At 40.4% G+C, this 16,579-nt stretch overlaps 3 protein-coding genes and 1 long non-coding RNA gene across 7 annotated transcripts in view; 3 read left to right on the forward strand and 1 right to left on the reverse strand.

Moving 5' to 3' along the window:
• LOC131127940 (rabphilin-3A-like) overlaps positions 1-434 on the reverse strand; it is a 23,641-nt gene extending 23,207 nt beyond the window's left edge. For both annotated transcript variants that reach the window (XM_058070351.2, XM_058070350.2), the window contains exons 1-2: positions 328-434; positions 112-223 (exon numbers count right to left, since the gene is read on the reverse strand). In XM_058070351.2, the coding sequence (XP_057926334.2) occupies positions 112-223; positions 328-423 (208 nt within the window). In that variant the 5' untranslated portion in view covers positions 424-434. The remainder of the gene's footprint in view (positions 1-111; positions 224-327) is intronic.
• On the forward strand, positions 309-6,337 carry vps33a (VPS33A core subunit of CORVET and HOPS complexes). 2 transcript variants are annotated; one of them, XM_058070355.2, is made up of 13 exons: positions 309-431; positions 1,660-1,725; positions 1,878-2,005; positions 2,112-2,295; positions 2,572-2,688; positions 2,781-2,955; positions 3,034-3,227; positions 3,605-3,731; positions 3,824-3,891; positions 4,077-4,214; positions 4,970-5,107; positions 5,182-5,350; positions 5,920-6,337. In XM_058070355.2, exons 3-13 carry the CDS (start codon positions 1,896-1,898, stop codon positions 6,111-6,113), a joined length of 1,614 nt encoding a protein of 537 aa, XP_057926338.1. In that variant the 5' UTR covers positions 309-431; positions 1,660-1,725; positions 1,878-1,895; the 3' UTR covers positions 6,114-6,337. The 2 variants fall into 2 exon arrangements, with proteins under 2 accessions (XP_057926338.1, XP_057926336.1); XM_058070353.2 differs by lacking the exon at positions 309-431 and adding an exon at positions 1,266-1,430.
• Positions 6,338-6,472: 135 nt separating this feature from the next.
• LOC144898285 (uncharacterized) lies at positions 6,473-8,164 on the forward strand. Of its 2 annotated transcripts, XR_013627203.1 has the most exons (3): positions 6,729-6,738; positions 6,957-7,061; positions 7,629-8,164. It is a non-coding gene; the product is annotated as an uncharacterized LOC144898285 (long non-coding RNA). The 2 variants fall into 2 exon arrangements; XR_013627202.1 differs by having other exon boundaries at positions 6,473-7,061.
• A 655-nt stretch (positions 8,165-8,819) lies between these two features.
• ppp2r2aa (protein phosphatase 2, regulatory subunit B, alpha a) lies at positions 8,820-15,453 on the forward strand. The gene is made up of 10 exons (XM_078789825.1): positions 8,820-9,306; positions 9,543-9,620; positions 11,745-11,842; positions 11,927-12,092; positions 12,180-12,292; positions 12,378-12,555; positions 12,910-13,074; positions 13,159-13,328; positions 13,423-13,514; positions 13,694-15,453. Exons 1-10 carry the CDS (start codon positions 9,162-9,164, stop codon positions 13,971-13,973), a joined length of 1,485 nt encoding a protein of 494 aa, XP_078645951.1. The 5' UTR covers positions 8,820-9,161; the 3' UTR covers positions 13,974-15,453.
• Positions 15,454-16,579: the final 1,126 nt, after the last annotated feature.

Genomic DNA, 16,579 nt, shown 5'->3' on the forward strand with positions numbered 1-16,579 from the left:
TGTGAATGAAAGGTTACGTCCATTCAAGTCACCGGCAGTACGCACGACCCCACTGTGGCTTCAGGTTGAGGATGCGTAATTTCATTATTCAGTCATGACTGGAAGACATACCTGAGAATCCAGCCCCGACTCTCTCCTTCTCAGCTATCAGGGAATGATACGGAATAGATGACAATATGCAGGTCTTGGATCCGGCTGGGGAGTCAGTCAATGCGCATGGTACCTGTCACCGGAAGCCAGATTTTAATATTTAGCCCGGAGGAGTAGTCCGTGGCTGGAAGCAAATATCTAGCAGGTCTCTCTCTCTCAATGTGCGTGGGAACTCGCCTTGTACTCAGTGTGGAGGGTGGAAAGCCCTTGATTCACTGGGAAGGAAACCCCTGGATGTGAAGTGATAACACTAATGCATAAGTGGACTGTCATCACCTGATGTAAGTGTATCTGGAACAGCACACTAACATTGGTTCCAATGGCGTGCAACTTATTTCTTATTTAGCATTTTCATATTGCAGAACGTCTGTAGCAACAGTAAGTGTCTTTGTTTGCGAATACAATCGCTTGTGATAAATTTTGCGTCTCAATTTTGAGGATCGAGGACTCATAATTATATTACTTTTTCTACTATAATGTCAATATCCTTTATAATGACTTGTTTTCCGTAAACAGGCTGTTACTGCCTGACAACGACAACTCGAGAGTCTATTGTGGAAAAATTGCGCCATCTAACGAAATAAGCTTGTACTGCGCTGAATATGTTTTGCTTCGTTGCAGGGCATAGTTACCAAAAGACGAGCGCCGCAGATTCAAACCATTCAACATGTGCATTTTGACTTTTCGTGACATTACTATAAATTGTGACTGTGGATGAATTCTCGCCATGTTATAGACAAGAAGACTAAAGACGACAGTAAGATGGTGCACGGCCACGTTCACTTCCGTTTGTCTCACATCAGAAACATACCAAAATAGAGGCATTATCTGATGTATTTGTTTGTTTTCCGACGTGCTACCTGAGCAGATATTTAACTATATTGTATTAGTTTAATCACCATCTAATGATTAATATTTCATCACCCACTAAAGTGCAGAAATTCGTCTTTGGCGTTTAGTTAGCCAGTACGCATGCGTCACTCACTGAATAAATGTGTTTGTCGCGCTATCGTGTTAGTTAGTTATTTTTTCTATACCTTTACTGACGAGCAAACAGTTACTGAAATATTGGGTTTAAAAAATAAAGAAATGTCGAATCTTTAGCCGAATCTCTGGTCACATGACGTAACTGTGGGCAACTGCAGTCACATGATTTGCACTGTAGCCGAAAACTAAAAATGGCCGCCCACTTGTCATACGGAAGAGTTAATTTGAACATTTTGAGAGAAGCAGCACGGAAGGAGCTCCGAGAGTTCTTAGACAAGTGTGCCGGAAGCAAGGTAATATATTTATGTAGCAAGAATCAAGGAAATTAAACTGTATGCCACGTACAGACGAACGGTGATCAGTATTGACTTTACGTTGTGGTGCTGTCATGCAATCCTGCTTAACAATGCATCCATACATTGTCATTCCTAGGACATAATATTATACTTGTTCAAATGTACATATGGCTTTTAAAATCGTTGCTGTTTCAGGTCTTGGTGATATGTATTGTGCTTTTTCTAGGCCATTGTTTGGGATGAATATCTGACTGGACCTTTTGGACTCATAGCACAATACTCTTTATTAAAAGTAAGTACAATCCATACCTTACACTCTTCACTTGTGGCTTTTTACAAACTACATTTTCCTTGGTGTCCTCATTTTATCACAAAAATCTCCCTTTTGAAACGTGAACATGGATGCTTGGTGTAGTCCAATAATAGTTGTATTTGTTCTTTCAGGAACATGAGGTGGAAAAGATGTTTACGCTCAAGAGTGGTCGCCTTCCCTCTGCCGATGTCAAAAATATTATCTTCTTTGTTCGTCCCAGACTAGAACTTATGGATATCATTGCAGAGAATGTTTTCAGGTGGGTTTTATGTGGTTCACTTTCTCCATGAAAGACAGTAAAGGAATTTCTTTCCTAAAATGCCGCCATCTTTAATGTGCCTTTTTTCTGTATTCTGTGTTTTTAGTGAAGATAAACATTCAACGCGTGACTTCCACATTCTTTTTGTGCCCCGGCGGAGCCTGTTGTGTGAACAGCGGCTCAAGGAGCAGGGTGTGCTGGGCTCCTTCATCAACATTGATGAATATATCCTGGACTTGATCCCTTATGATGGCGACCTGCTGTCCATGGAATATGAAAGTGCCTTCAGGGTGTGTTCAATCTTTATATTCGGAAAAAAATGTTTGAAAAATTATTACTAATTAAGCACTACTTTACACTACATACTGTACATGTACAGTATAAATGAGTGTTGGAAGATGAAATCCAATTTGATTTTAAAGACCACCATATAATGACATCTAGTGGTGAAGTTGCAGATTCCGTTTGTTCATCACAAAGTAAAGATGCTCATCAATACAAGCACTTGAGCAACAGATTTCATAGCTGTTATGTGACTGTGATTTTCACTTTGCATCCTCCCACAGGAGTGCTACCTAGAAAATGACCAAACAAGCCTTTACCACACAGCTAAGGGCCTCATGACCTTACAGGCGCTGTATGGCACCATTCCACAGATTTATGGGAAAGGAGAGTGCGCACGGGTGGGTATTGTGAAAGCAGGAGTGATGAATTATTTATGATTTCACTAGCAATTTCATGTTGATGGGTATTTACTTGCTTTTATTCTGGTTAGCACGTTGCCAACATGATGTTGAGGATGAAGAGGGAGTTTGCCGGAATTCAGAATCAAATCCTGCCCGTGTTTGACACGCTGCTTCTCTTGGACCGCAACATAGACCTGCTCACTCCTTTGGCCACACAGCTCACATATGAAGGGCTCATTGATGAGATCTATGGAATCAATAATGGTTAGGATTTTATATTCCATTTTATATCTATTCAACATTTGTATAGTTGCTGACTTTTATTTCATTTTCCTCTGGCAGGAAACGTCAAGTTGCCACCTGAGAAGTTTGCCCAGAAAAAACAAGGTGAAACGAGTAAAGATTTGCCCACAGAGCCTAAGAAGTTGCAGCTCAATTCAGCAGAAGAGCTGTACGCTGAAATCCGGGACAAAAACTTCAATGCTGTTGGAGCAGCACTGAGCAAGAAGGCTAAAGTCATTTCTGCTGCATTTGAGGTTGGTCCTGCTTCATCTTTACCAGGCTGGCATGTTTACTCGCTCCGTAATGTTTCAAGAAATGTAGTTAGCACATCTAACTACATCCACATCCAATGACACTTACAAAAGAGTCATCTCTTTCTGACACACTGATCGATCAGATGTGATTGTAATCTCTTCGGCAGATAATCACAAAGGTCTTGAGAAAAATCCATTAGGTTAAGTGAGGTTAATGGCAGTTATTCAAGAGATAAGATGGAGTACATTCTAGCAGAATGCTTAGCTATAACCACAGATTCTTATAAAAGCAGTATTTGGAAATACAGATCTAAGCGGTACTATATGTACAAATCATGTACATGTCAGATGGTCATATTTGTTGTCTTATTTTACAGGAACGCCACAATGCCAAAACAGTGGGCGAAATAAAACAGTTTGTGTCTCAGTTGCCTCACATGCAGGCAGCACGAAGCTCCCTTGCCAATCACACATCCATCGCAGAACTCATCAAGGACATCACAAGTGTGTTGACATTCCTCGCTCTGTCACACTTGATTTAAGCCAAGAGTTAGTTTAAATTGTGGGTTGCACATAATGTCATCTGTCTGTTTCAGCATCTGAGGCCTTTTTTGATAACCTGACAGTGGAGCAGGAATTCATGACTGGAGTTGACACAGACAAGGTATCTCGTCTTTTAACCTTTTGGTTAAACATTTGTAATTACTTGGGCTGTCTCCCTCTAATGTGAGCAGCGATTTGTCCTACTTTGACGGCCCTTCTGCCATTCTCCCATGCACAGATGAACTACTATGCTGTGTTTGATATGGAACATAACATTAATGTATATTTTGGCCTTATATAATCCAGGTAAACACCTATATTGAAGACTGCATTGCCCAAAAAGATCCCCTCATCAAGATTCTGCGTCTAGCGTGCATGCAGTCAGTCTGCAACAATGGCCTCAAACAGAAAGTCCTTGACTACTACAAGAGAGAGATTCTCCAGGTAAAGAGTGACTCGGTTTGATAGTAGTGTTGGTGAATTTGTGTTCTTAACTAATTATTTTAAGGAACACTTTCCTCACAATACAAAAATTGTGATATTACTGTACTGTTCATATAAAATGCAGTCAATCCCTGATTTTTCCCTTTCTGCATGGTGGGTGTGGACGCAGTCCAATTTTGGAGATCAATATGTGCCGTAAAAGTGACTGCTGTAATTGTTACATTAGATTCAGCTCCAGAACCCCCCATCCCTTTTCTCGTCTACTGTCTTGGTTCACTCATGACACAAAGTCCTTAGAATGCCTCACATATACTTATCAACTTATCAAACGCAGGTAAAGTAGGAAATGTATAGATACTAGCCACTCATGAAGAATAATGTAAGGTGATCGATGAACAGAGGGAATCAGAGTTACGATGTTGCCTTCAGCCTGCTCATGATGTTAGCACTTGAGGCTCGAGAACACATTTCTCCAAGCTGCATCAACATAATCCACACTGTTTGAGATTAGATGTCTTTTCTGCAGAAAAAAATGCTTATTTTCAGAGAAAAATCATTTTTGACCGAAAATCTGCGAATGCTGAACACAATGCTTAACGCAACATGGACAAGATTATTGGGACACCTGGCTGTTAAAAGTCATATATAGGTGGGGAAAAAGATTTTTGTGACCTAAGAACAAGTATAATTGTTTTCTCTCATATCCATATCCATATATTCTCTGTTTATTTTGTAATATTCCCTCTTTTATGAAGACCTATGGTTATGAGCACATCCTGACACTAAACAACCTAGAGAAAGGAGGTCTTCTGAAGCCACAAACAAGCTCAAGGAACAATTACCCCACTATTAGAAAAACCCTTAAACTGTGGATGGAGGATGCGAATGAACAGGTATGAAGACAGGAAATATTCTGTCCTTTTTGTGTGTGAGGAAAAGATTTTTCATTGTTTTGACTTTCCCTCAGAACCCCAATGACATCTCGTACGTATACAGCGGCTATGCTCCATTAAGCATCAGGCTGACCCAGGTGTTGGCAAGGCCGGGCTGGCGGAGCATTGAGGAAGTACTGAAGATGCTCCCAGGTCCGCACTTTGAGGAGCGCCAACAGCTGCCTGCTGGACTCCACAAAAAACGTAAGGAACGATACAAAGTGGGTATTTAAACAGCCTTCTGTCTGCATCATGTAGATAAGAACCAGGCTTTGTTCACATGCAGGCAAACATGAGTAGATGGATTGCTTACTATGTTGACAATGCTACACAACCTCTGTCAGTGGGTGTTTTGTCTTTGTTAGTGAACATGTGTTAAAGAGGGGGGTATAGATAACAATTTGCCAAATGACCACCTCCCATATAATTGGTGGTGTCTACATTTCTGAGATTAAAAACGGAAGGGGGGGTGGGGGTGTTAATTAGAACTGTGAGATTCATATTAGATTTCGGGGCTTGTTGCCGCTTGCCTGTGTTCAAACATATTTTCAAAAGTGATAATAGAGGAGCCATATTTTGCAAAGCTGCTTAACTCATTCAATCCCAGCCATTTTTTATGATTTTTGACTGACAGAAAAAACAAGTTGTTTCTACCAAAACTTATTTGGTCCCGAATGAGTTAATTTGAGGGTGTACCTGTCTCAGAGAAATTGTTAGTGATCACATTTTTAGTTCTTTCACACATGTGTCATATCGTCTATATTGACCTGCAGGCCAACAGGGGGAGAATCGAACAACGCTGGTGTTTTTCCTGGGAGGAGTGACATATGCCGAAATAGCCGCACTTCGTTTCCTCTCTCAAATGGAAGACAGCGGCATGGAGTATGTTATCGCCACAACCAAACTCATCAATGGTGCATCTTGGATCAAATCCCTTATGGACCGACCCGAAACACAGATGCACTGAGTCACTTGTGGCCGCACCTGGATACATCAAACAGCATAGACTGGTGGCTGTCTTCTTGCAGTAGTAGCGTCCTGCAGGTGTCTCACTGATGTCCATGTTACTGAAGTCATTTGTTTTGTTACGGAGCTGGTGTATATACTGCTGGTTTGTCACAATGCCATTTAGTACCCCGCAACCACCCACTCCTCCTCCCTTGTCTGTATGGCTCCACCTCAGACCAAATACACAATACATAACTTATAAAGTGAAATGTGTCCCTTTTATTATTTGGTACTGCGACTGCTATCTGTTTTGTAAAGATGATTCCGATTAGGCAGAAGATGCATATGCGAGTGAGTGCAGCTGTCAGCGACGGTCCAGCCCTTGGAAGGAGCAATTAGTGCAGAAGCAGGCCTACCGATCAGCCGATAATGTTCCTGCGCTGTCTAGAGAGCTCAGCCCACAGCAGCCTATCATTTGACAGCACAGGGCACTGATTGAATTAGGAGGCCATTTGTTCCATGTTCCGGCAGAGAATAACTGTGCGGCAGCAGGGTTTTAGTCTTCAGTCAATACCTTCTCTCTGTCTTACAGTATAGACACCAAGCTACCTGCTGACAGGACATAGTCAGTGTACTCTTCATGGGTAAATCCATATGAATTTTGTTGAAATTCAAGACTTTGTTCTATTTGATGATATAAGACAAAAACATTTTCATGTGTGAGATTTGCTTGATAGGTTGTATATTAAATTAGAGCTTTGTTTGTTTGAGGAGCAGGTGCACAGGAGCCATAACTACCATTAAATCAATCCCAGGGGAATACGATCCCTGTGATCAGTTCTTGTCTTTGGCTCCTCCTCAGCTGTATAGGGAGTTGAAAGGCTCCAGGCTGCACCCACCAACTTCACGGCCAGAAGTGTACCAGCCCACCCTGTGAAAACAGTGCCTATCCTGCTGCAACAACAAGGTATGGGTGTTTTAAAGCCTTTATTTGATAGACATAATTAGGACTGTTTCTTGCTGCATTTTGTATGCCATGTTATTATATTTGTTGGCTCTTTTAAGACTTTTGTACAGCTCATGACTCAAAGTGTTTCATTTTATCAAAGTTGTTATGCATACAAGCAATTTGTATTTTTCAATTAGTCTTCCTCTTCAAATAATACACAATTAATATGGCCTCGGCGCTACTTTTACTAAAAAAATGTAATTTATACATATTTGTAGTCACAACCTCAAAATGTGAGCTTTTTGAGAGCTAAACTGATGACTGAAGAGGCTATGCTTGTGGCGTAAAGATCAATACCAAAACCTTTTAGTGCAACTTGCAGATAGTTTTCTGTCAACACAGTTACAATGATTTGAATGATTATTTTACAACTCAAGTACATGAGTGTTAAAATATACAAACAAAAAATATTTTTAGCTTAGTTTTTAGTGTTTTCTATTCAGGTACATGAAATATTTATAATGCAATGATTGTATGGTATAACTGTAAATGTTATAGTCTGTCGTGAATTGTGTGTTTGTGCAGAATGGGACAAGGTGGGAACATGGGGCACCCAACTTTTGCTGCACCCGGTCACAAGACACAGCAGATCCATCTGGATTCTGAGCCTCTGTTTATCCGTTTCCTGCGAACGTTCAGGGAAATACTCAAGTTTGTCCTCTTCAGCTACACCATGCTGTTTGGTGCCTTGCTTCTTGCCCGATGGACCACTTACTACATGGTGGGAAAGTAAAAAGACATGTGAAATTGGACTTGCACTTGGGGCCTGTTGTTCACACTGAGTTTAGTATTATGGTCTACAGAGCAGTAACTTCAGTGTTTATGTATTTTTCCCTGTTAACTTGTGCTCTGATCTATTGCACTCATTATCACTCATCATAATTCATAAATGTGTGGTGTCTCTACATTAACCTATACAATAAATTAACATGGTGTGTCAGGTAAAACAGCAACATTTACAGTGAATCATTTATTGCTTTGTTTCTGATCTCTTAGTGTTCGATGTCCATTCTAGAACTTCTACGCTACTTTGCAAAGTGATAACAGTGCTTCCAGCAGTATGTAACCCCCCCCATAATAACCTTAATAATGTTAGGTTATTGGGGAACCCAATATACGTCTGTTCTAATTCTGACTGCATTTATCCATCATTTTTACCGCTTAGGTCAGGTGTGTCCACACCGTTTCACACTAAGTGCCGCATACAGTTTTTATATATTTAAAGTCAAAGCATTGTGCTATTGCTATTGTGCTGTGATGAATTACTTATTTATCTTTACTCTGTGCCATTATGCCAGTAGGGTTACCAGAAATGGTCCTGGGTCGCACTTTGACACCCATGGCATAACCTGGCTGAGCAATTGTTTGTCACATTTATGTCCAGGGACTCTGCTGCACTGCCAATGGTGCCATTAAACCCATTAATAGCATCCAAAAGTAGCCTTACCTTTAAATTGCTACCAATAACATGATTTATGTAACAGGTGTTATGCTGCAGAACACTCATGTAATTAACTTACAGTGTACAGTATATGACTAAATGCAGTGAATCTGCTTTGGTTGAAAATCATTCTGATGATGAAACGAATTAAAAGTTCGCATATAAAACTCGTATTTTGCGAGGAAAGAAAAATCCAACCTCTGAGCGTTGTTGCGTTTGATTTCTCTTAACGTCCCAAACCACACGGGCGGGATTTGGCGTTTCCGGTTATTTGTAAAGAGAAGCACTTTTCATTGAGAAAAAAAACACGCTGTAATCGAAATTGACATGTTTTCTCGTGAGCGATTATACTCAAAAATAAAGTCGAACGATTCATCGCGTGAGATGGGTTAATTTATTGGCGAACCCTCGCCACTCTCCCGGTGTGACTCCGACGACGCTTGTCAAACGCCACCCGCGTTGCGCCATTTTGAAAGTGTAATGTGGGGAGAGGCAGAGACGAGGGAATTCTTAAAGTAGAGTGCAAAGTCTAAACACCTGTGTCGAGGACTGTTCTTGACATTTTTTGTTTAGCTGAGGCTTTATTACTTTTTACATCAGCTGCGCCAAGGACGCGCATGGTCCTGCATAATTTTGACAGTCAGCTTCATTCCTCCACATCTCATCGCCCAGAACCAGCCGAACATAGTCAGCACTGCTACAGTCCAGGGCCAGAAGCCGCTTCGGAGAAAGCCTCTCTCCCAGAGTCGCTCACCATGGCAGGTAATACTTGAGCCACTGGTCTTTGGTGAGTGTGTCAAAAATAAAACAAGTTTAGGTAGTCTGTATTTTTTGTAAACTAGCATATGCTAGCTAGCATGACTTCCAGATGCTAGCGCAGGCAGCGCTATGACAAAAGTGTAAAAGTGAGTGTGTTAATTGCGTTCATTTTCAAAATATACTCTGTAAAGTTGCTCCTGGTTGTGGTGTTGTGAAACGGTGATTTATGTCTCCTGTAGGGGTCGGTGGTGAGAGCGGTGATGTACAGTGGTGCTTTTCGCAAGTCAAAGGAGCGATAGATGACGACGTCGCCGAAGGTAAGTACAGGTGATCGCCCAGTATGGTTACGTGCACTTGGGAAAAAAATATTATTACACTTGTTTGGATGGAAAATTTCAAACCTAGCGTAAATATCTTAATTCGGATCGTATTGGACTTCTTAAAGTAGGAATAACGATCTGTGCTATCCGAAACCAGATTCGTCTTGCATCTACAGTATCCCTTTGATTTGCTGTTTTGTAATCACTCCCCGCACATTCTGTGTTGTTTTTCCCTCTGCTCTACATTGTCCGTAATTAGGTTTTGTGTGGTAATTTAAATAGAAAGTGATTCAGGGGGAAGAGCTCTGCAACTATGAATCCAGCAGAGGGTGCTGTGGTACAAGTCAGTTCACTCAACATTTTCCAGCATGAAGATGCTTTGATGGGATGTAATGTTGTGAAACTATACCTTTTGTAAGTGCAATACTGTGTAGTGTATGCTTTTTGTTTAATTTTAATATGTGAAAAATAGCTGCAAGAGGCATATTATGGAGTTTAGAGTTTTGGAAATATACGCATTTTTATGGGTGTGTCCATTCATTTTTTTTGTCATTTGCTGGGGACTTTGGGATGTTGCCCATGAATAGTGGGGATCACCAGCCTCCGTGGAGGACTAATGGCGTAGCCCTAAACAACATTAAATTCACCAGAAAATTAAGATGGACGAAGTGGGGTTGTTTACACCAGTAAGGAGACAATTTTTGTACCGTTTTGTTCCGACACATTGGTGGTCATGATAGGCTAGTTCAGTTTGACAGGGAATATTTATTTGTCACAAAAGTTCCAGTTGGCTATAGACAGAAGGATTACATGCTATTTACAATAAGCTCTACCTTCTTTTTTTATTGACATGTCTCTCACTGCTTTGTGACCTGTCGGACATGCAGTGAAAAGTCAGATATCCAAATTGATGCCGTTATGCTGTTTAAAGGTAAATGCTTGTGAGCTGCCCTACAGCTGTTGACTACTAGAGCCATTTCTTTTCATTCTCTTGTGACTTTTGGTCTGCCAGTTTTTTCCCCCAGAATTAAAGCGTTCCTGCTGTGTGAAATAATTATTTTCGGATAAGAGAAAGCAGCAAAGGTCATCGTTGCTACATCCTGTCCTGCATTCAACTCGCATTCAGACTCTCATTATTTGTTTGCTTTGCTGGTTACATGGGGAAAAACATTGCATCTGTCTGTTTGCCTGCACTTTTTGCTGTCTGAATGCTACAATGCCTTAAGTAGTGGTGTTGTATCACATTACATCTAAGCATTGGCATATTGAATTTTTTTTCTTTTCTCTCAGTGTTTCAGTAGACTTTCCATAGAGCACCTGCTCTTGCAAAAGTAACCTGATTAAAGAGTGTTAAACTGGAAAGATAGGCTGGTGAGTTATTTCTGATGGGTTCTTGAATCTGAGTATATCTTAATATTTTTTTATTATTTTTGCTCATTGTATTGTAACCGCCTGCAAGTTTATAAACGCTGCAAATAAAATTTACAATTAAATTTGCATAGTTTTGAGACCAGCTGCATCACAATGATCAAGAAAATATTTAATCTTTGTTGATATGATAAAGAGGCTAGAATTATTACACTTTCACTTCACTGAGCAACCCTGGGTACTAACCGTAAGTACCGTAAGTTTATACACCTAAATTCTTTTCCTTTCAGTACAGAATTTGAATTAGAATCATGTGGAAACTTCTTTGGACCACTTAAAATAGTCTGCTCTCTTTTGTTTGTATGAGCTTGTGTAGAGAAAAGTCGTATCAGGCTCTTATGTTTGCTTGTGTTAAGTGTAGCGCTCACTCACAATAGTGCCAGGCAGTAAATGGGGATTCATTGTTGTCGTGTAGGATTTGATGTGAATGCTGTTCTCGGTGCCACTTGTTAGTTTTCTCTGCTTAATGTTACTGGACCTAGCACTGGGGTCATGTGGTCTGTGTACATACAGTTCTGCGTCACTGGTCTGTTGTGTCTTCACCATGCTTGACTTTGTTCTCACGGCTCATTGACAGAAAAAACACATACAACTGAACTTTGACATTGTGGTTGAATGTTACCTTGAACACAGGAGGCAGTGTTGACAGGTGAATTATTCTGATGAATCCTAATGACAGTACCTCATTAACAGCTGATATCATATCGACTGTTGAGTTCAACCACTCTGGGGAGCTGCTAGCCACTGGAGACAAAGGAGGTCGTGTTGTCATCTTTCAACAGGAGCCAGAGGTACACAAGTTCCATAAAGATGCCCCATAATCTCAGTGACAGCTTGTTGTATGTGACATGGCCTTTTGTTCTTTGGTTTCACAGAGTAAGAATCAGCCGCAGTGCCGTGGAGAATACAATGTTTACAGCACCTTTCAGAGCCATGAGCCCGAGTTTGACTACCTGAAGAGTCTTGAGATTGAGGAGAAGATCAACAAGATTCGATGGTTGCCCCAGAAAAATGCTGCTCACTTCCTGTTATCAACAAATGGTAAGCTAACTTGTCTACAATCCTCAATGTTTAAATAATAATCGTTGATTTTAATCTGTTTTCCATTGTCACCTCTTCTTCTCTTAGATAAAACCATCAAGCTGTGGAAAATTAGTGAGCGAGACAAAAGACCCGAAGGTTACAATTTGAAGGAAGATGATGGTCGTTACAGAGATCCAAATACAGTTACAACGCTACGGGTGGAGTAATCTGTCATATTTGTTCATCACCTACTGAAGAAAAAAAAGATCCCTTTGAGCAAATACAGCTGGTCTTGTCCCCTAGGTGCCAGTATTCATGCCCATGGACCTGATGGTAGAGGCCAGCCCCCGGAGAGTGTTTGCCAACGCTCACACCTACCACATCAACTCCATATCCGTCAACAGCGATTGTGAAACCTACTTGTCCTCAGACGACCTTCGCATCAACCTGTGGCACTTGGAGATCACCGATCGCAGCTTTAGTATCCTTTTGCTGACCTCATCAGTAGATGATATACAGTGGAAACTGATGACCTTTTCCATACCAATAATTGAATACATACTTTCCTGTGTGGGTGAGGGCTGACGTTGGAGAGACTGAAAAGAGGGAAATGCTGTCCAGCAGGCCTGCATTAATGTCAGGCCATCATTTAATTTGATGTAATTTAATTTATTCCACCATACACTCCATCTTATAGTTCTCATGAAGTGATGCTAAAGTAAGCATAACAACGTAACACAAATCTACAGCAGTAATTAGATGAATGCATGTAAAGTTTCCTGCTTTTAATTTGATGCTGTATACTTGCTACTGGACCTGAACTCCCCCTTCCCAGATATTGTTGACATTAAGCCAGCTAACATGGAGGAATTGACCGAGGTGATCACAGCAGCAGAGTTTCATCCAAACCAGTGCAACACATTTGTGTACAGCAGTAGTAAAGGAACCATCCGATTGTGTGACATGAGGGCATCAGCACTGTGCGACCACCATGCCAAATGTAAGGAGAGGTCATTGGAGAGCTAGATTTAGATTCTAAATTGTCTATAAAGTTTTTTTTTTTGTTGTTGTTTATCGTTCCAAGTATTTGAAGAGCCAGAGGATCCAAACAATCGTTCCTTTTTCTCGGAAATCACTTCTTCCATCTCTGATGTGAAGTTCAGCCACAGCGGGCGATACATGATGACCCGCGACTACCTGTCTGTTAAAATCTGGGACCTCAATATGGAGACTCGTCCAGTAGAAACCTATCAGGTCTGTAACTCTCACAAAGCTAAATGTCGGTAGTGCTGCTTCTTGCATGCATGTCATGGTCAATTTTAATTTGCTCATTGTTATGTACTTACAGGTGCATGAATATCTCAGGAGCAAGTTGTGTTCTCTCTATGAGAACGATTGCATCTTTGACAAATTTGAGTGCTGTTGGAATGGGAACGACAGGTGAGATGAACCTTTCCACCGTCCATTTTCAGTTTTTCGTCCCCTTTCTGGCTTCATAACGTACAACTGTTTTGGGTTTGCCTCTTTATTTAATACCAGTGAAGCTGGTCTTATCACTTCTGCAGTTATCAGTACTAGGCAGACCCAATGGCATGGTTAAAATCTGTGTGTGTCTGCAGCGTTGTCATGACGGGTTCCTACAACAACTTCTTCAGGATGTTTGACCGAGGCTACAGGCAGGATGTGACCCTGGAAGCGTCACGGGAGAACAGCAAACCGCAGTCCATACTTAAACCTCGCAAAGTAAGCTCGGGTGGGAAGCGCAAACAGGATGAGATTAGTGTAGATAGTCTGGACTTTAACAAGAAGATCCTCCACACTGCCTGGCATCCCATGGACAACATCATTGCTGTTGCCACCACCAATAATCTGTACATATTCCAGGACAAACTCGACTAGCATTTCATAAACATTTCTGCCCCATTTACACAGAAAAAACAAATGTGTCGAAATGCTCAATTGTGTCTTAGACCTTGAGTGTGACAAATTATCACAAGCACATTTTCAATGGTTAATACAAGAACCTACAGGCTTTGTATGTCTTGTTGCAGACTTTGGGATTCAGGGGCTTACATGGGTTTCCCTGTAACAGAAGCACTTGTTCCTCCAGTTACTTGTTGCAACTCCACTACATCCCAGACCAAAGGGAAGATGTGTTTAAAAACATTTTTTATGTATTCTTTGGTGCCATTGTGACATTACTTTTTTTTGTAGCTACAGATGGTTTATACATTTGTGTAGCTGTCATGTTTTGTTAGTTTTAATAGGAAATATTTTCAATTGTTAAGACATCTTCTTTGCACTGGCATTACTGATCCAGCACTACTGATCCAAGTGGTTAACTCTTATTATTTGTCCTGAAGTTTTGTTCTTGGCAATTTTTTCTGGCAAATTCACTACGCACTCCTCCCATAATGGATTAGGTTCTCAAAGGGCCATTCTAGCATTTAGCCTGTTAACCTCATTCCCAAAGGTGTACCGTTATTACCAACCCTTTTCTGCTGCATACTAATATGCACTTGCTTAAATTGTTACCTGAGGGCTGACAGAGGTTTACATTGATTTTTATCTGTCAGGTAGCTAGTAGACACTCAAATTACTTCGAGTACATACATTTTTGAGTCACTGACAGTAATTTCATTCTTTACTTGGTCAATTTGATGTATTTGCTTATATTTTTGAGGAGTTTATTTCATCATGATGAGTTTTCATGAGACAAAAAGTGCATGTTGTTTAAAACATTTCCCCTCAGCTGCATTGCCAAAAATCATTGAGACAGTTATCAGTGCATATAGAAATGGCTGTATTTTGGAAAATGGTGAGAAAACAGTCTGGGTGCTATTCTGTTGAACAACAATAAAAATAATTGTTTGACAGGACTGCATATACATACAAGTGCCGAAGGCTATTGTGGTTATGGGAATGAGTAATGCCAAAGTAACCAGTACCTTACCCTTGTAAATTATAATCCATGGATTTAGTCCCCTGGTCAGACTTACCAATGCATGGACCACAATTAACTACTCAGGAAAAAAGCCTGGTGTTCTGAACATGAAGGGGTAAAATGTGGCCTAAATCTCTCCTGTTGTGGGATGTCAAAGTTGTGCGTTGCTGCCGCCATCTTCCACATGTTTTGTTGCAGACTGATGGCTTTACCCTTTGGATCTACTTTCTTTTTCTGTTTTTAAAGATGTCTTCTACTGTACCTCTAAAAGAGATCAATAGCCACTAGCTGATTTATTTTTGTATAAGTTATGGCAATAGTTACAGTATGATCACTGATGTTTATTGAGCTGTCTGGATGATTGTAGATGGAAGTTGATCTGAAGCATGTCATTTCTGATTTGGGATGTCCAAAGAAGAATATTTTCAACATTTAGCCGACTGTGACTTTTTCTGTCAATGCATTCGAAGCACTCACAGACTACCACTTACTGTACATTCTCTCTGAAAACTATTTCAAGGGTGAATTTGTGAAGCACTCTGAGAAACCACTTATTATTCCTGTCTGCTATGTTATTCCTCTCTCATAACGCCAATCTTCTCCAGCAAATGGGCAGAATGTCTCCACTTTTTTCTTTTCTTCTCTTCCTATTACTGTTTTAGTGGCCGATCAAGCCATTGTATTAGGATTCTGAATCCCAGAAAATGTTTAATCAGTTCGACTTATGACTGTCATTCCAACATAATAGGGTGGTGCTGATGCTTTCTCGGGATTTTGGATGTCCTCCAGTAATGTGTCATGTTCACAATGGATTTGTTGGTTTGTATGATTTGCAACCTCCCAGGGAAATCCAGCAGTATCACAGTTTGATGCTGTCAAACAGTTTGTCCTTGTGTCATTAAACAGCACAACCCAGTTACGGCCATATCCCACCTCTGCTGATTTCTGTGTAAAAAGCAAAGATGGCTTAATACCGCCTCTTCTGTTTGTCCACAGACATGAATGGTCTCAAAGATATTACTTTTGAGGAAAATGTCCTAAAAGGGGGATTATTAAAATATATCATTTCATCATCATCATTTAGTCACTGTTGTGACTTATAACAGTTATGATCTGGATTATTTTCAGTTGTGAACCTTGTTTGAAAACATTCAGTGCCATTTCTAAGGGGGCAAAAATTGGTGTCACTTTCCTGCTGCGTTCTTTGCTGGTGGACTAGATATATTTCAGTTTGCCTTTTTTTTCAAGAATTAAGATAACCTGACAGATGCATTTCTTGAACTTTCTAGCATGCCAGACTCTCAGGGGAATTAACTGCTGCTGGATGTTCTTTAAGGAAACAGTCTGTACTAAATTAAAATTGCCTTAATTGAAAGCCTTGGGAATTTAACTTTGTTGTGACTCATTTTCAGATGTCTGTACTGAACTAGAAGACTGAAATTTTTTAAATGTCATCAGTGGATTTTTTTTTTCTAGCAGTAGCATTTTATACTGTACCTCACCTGGCTTAAAATGCACTTTTAATTTACAGGTTTTTTACACTTGTATGTTTTTATTATTT

The sequence above is a fragment of the Doryrhamphus excisus genome, linkage group LG3 (genome assembly GCF_037039965.1).
Source record: "Doryrhamphus excisus strain RoL-2023G ecotype Guam linkage group LG3, RoL_Dexc_Guam_v1.1, whole genome shotgun sequence".
In the NCBI taxonomy this organism is placed as follows: domain Eukaryota; kingdom Metazoa; phylum Chordata; class Actinopteri; order Syngnathiformes; family Syngnathidae; genus Doryrhamphus; species Doryrhamphus excisus.

Excerpts from the sequence above, each read along its gene's own strand:
- vps33a (XM_058070353.2), top strand. The coding sequence starts at position 1,329 with ATGGCCGCCCACTTGTCATACGGAAGAGTTAATTTGAACATTTTGAGA. Across the intron at positions 2,689-2,780 it reads GGAAAGGAGAGTGCGCACGG|CACGTTGCCAACATGATGTT; the intron begins GTGGGTATTGTG and ends TATTCTGGTTAG. Across the intron at positions 5,351-5,919 it reads TGCTGGACTCCACAAAAAAC|GCCAACAGGGGGAGAATCGA; the intron begins GTAAGGAACGAT and ends ATTGACCTGCAG.
- ppp2r2aa (XM_078789825.1), top strand. The coding sequence starts at position 9,162 with ATGGTCCTGCATAATTTTGACAGTCAGCTTCATTCCTCCACATCTCAT. Across the intron at positions 9,307-9,542 it reads AGAGTCGCTCACCATGGCAG|GGGTCGGTGGTGAGAGCGGT; the intron begins GTAATACTTGAG and ends TGTCTCCTGTAG. Across the intron at positions 9,621-11,744 it reads AGATGACGACGTCGCCGAAG|CTGATATCATATCGACTGTT; the intron begins GTAAGTACAGGT and ends CCTCATTAACAG.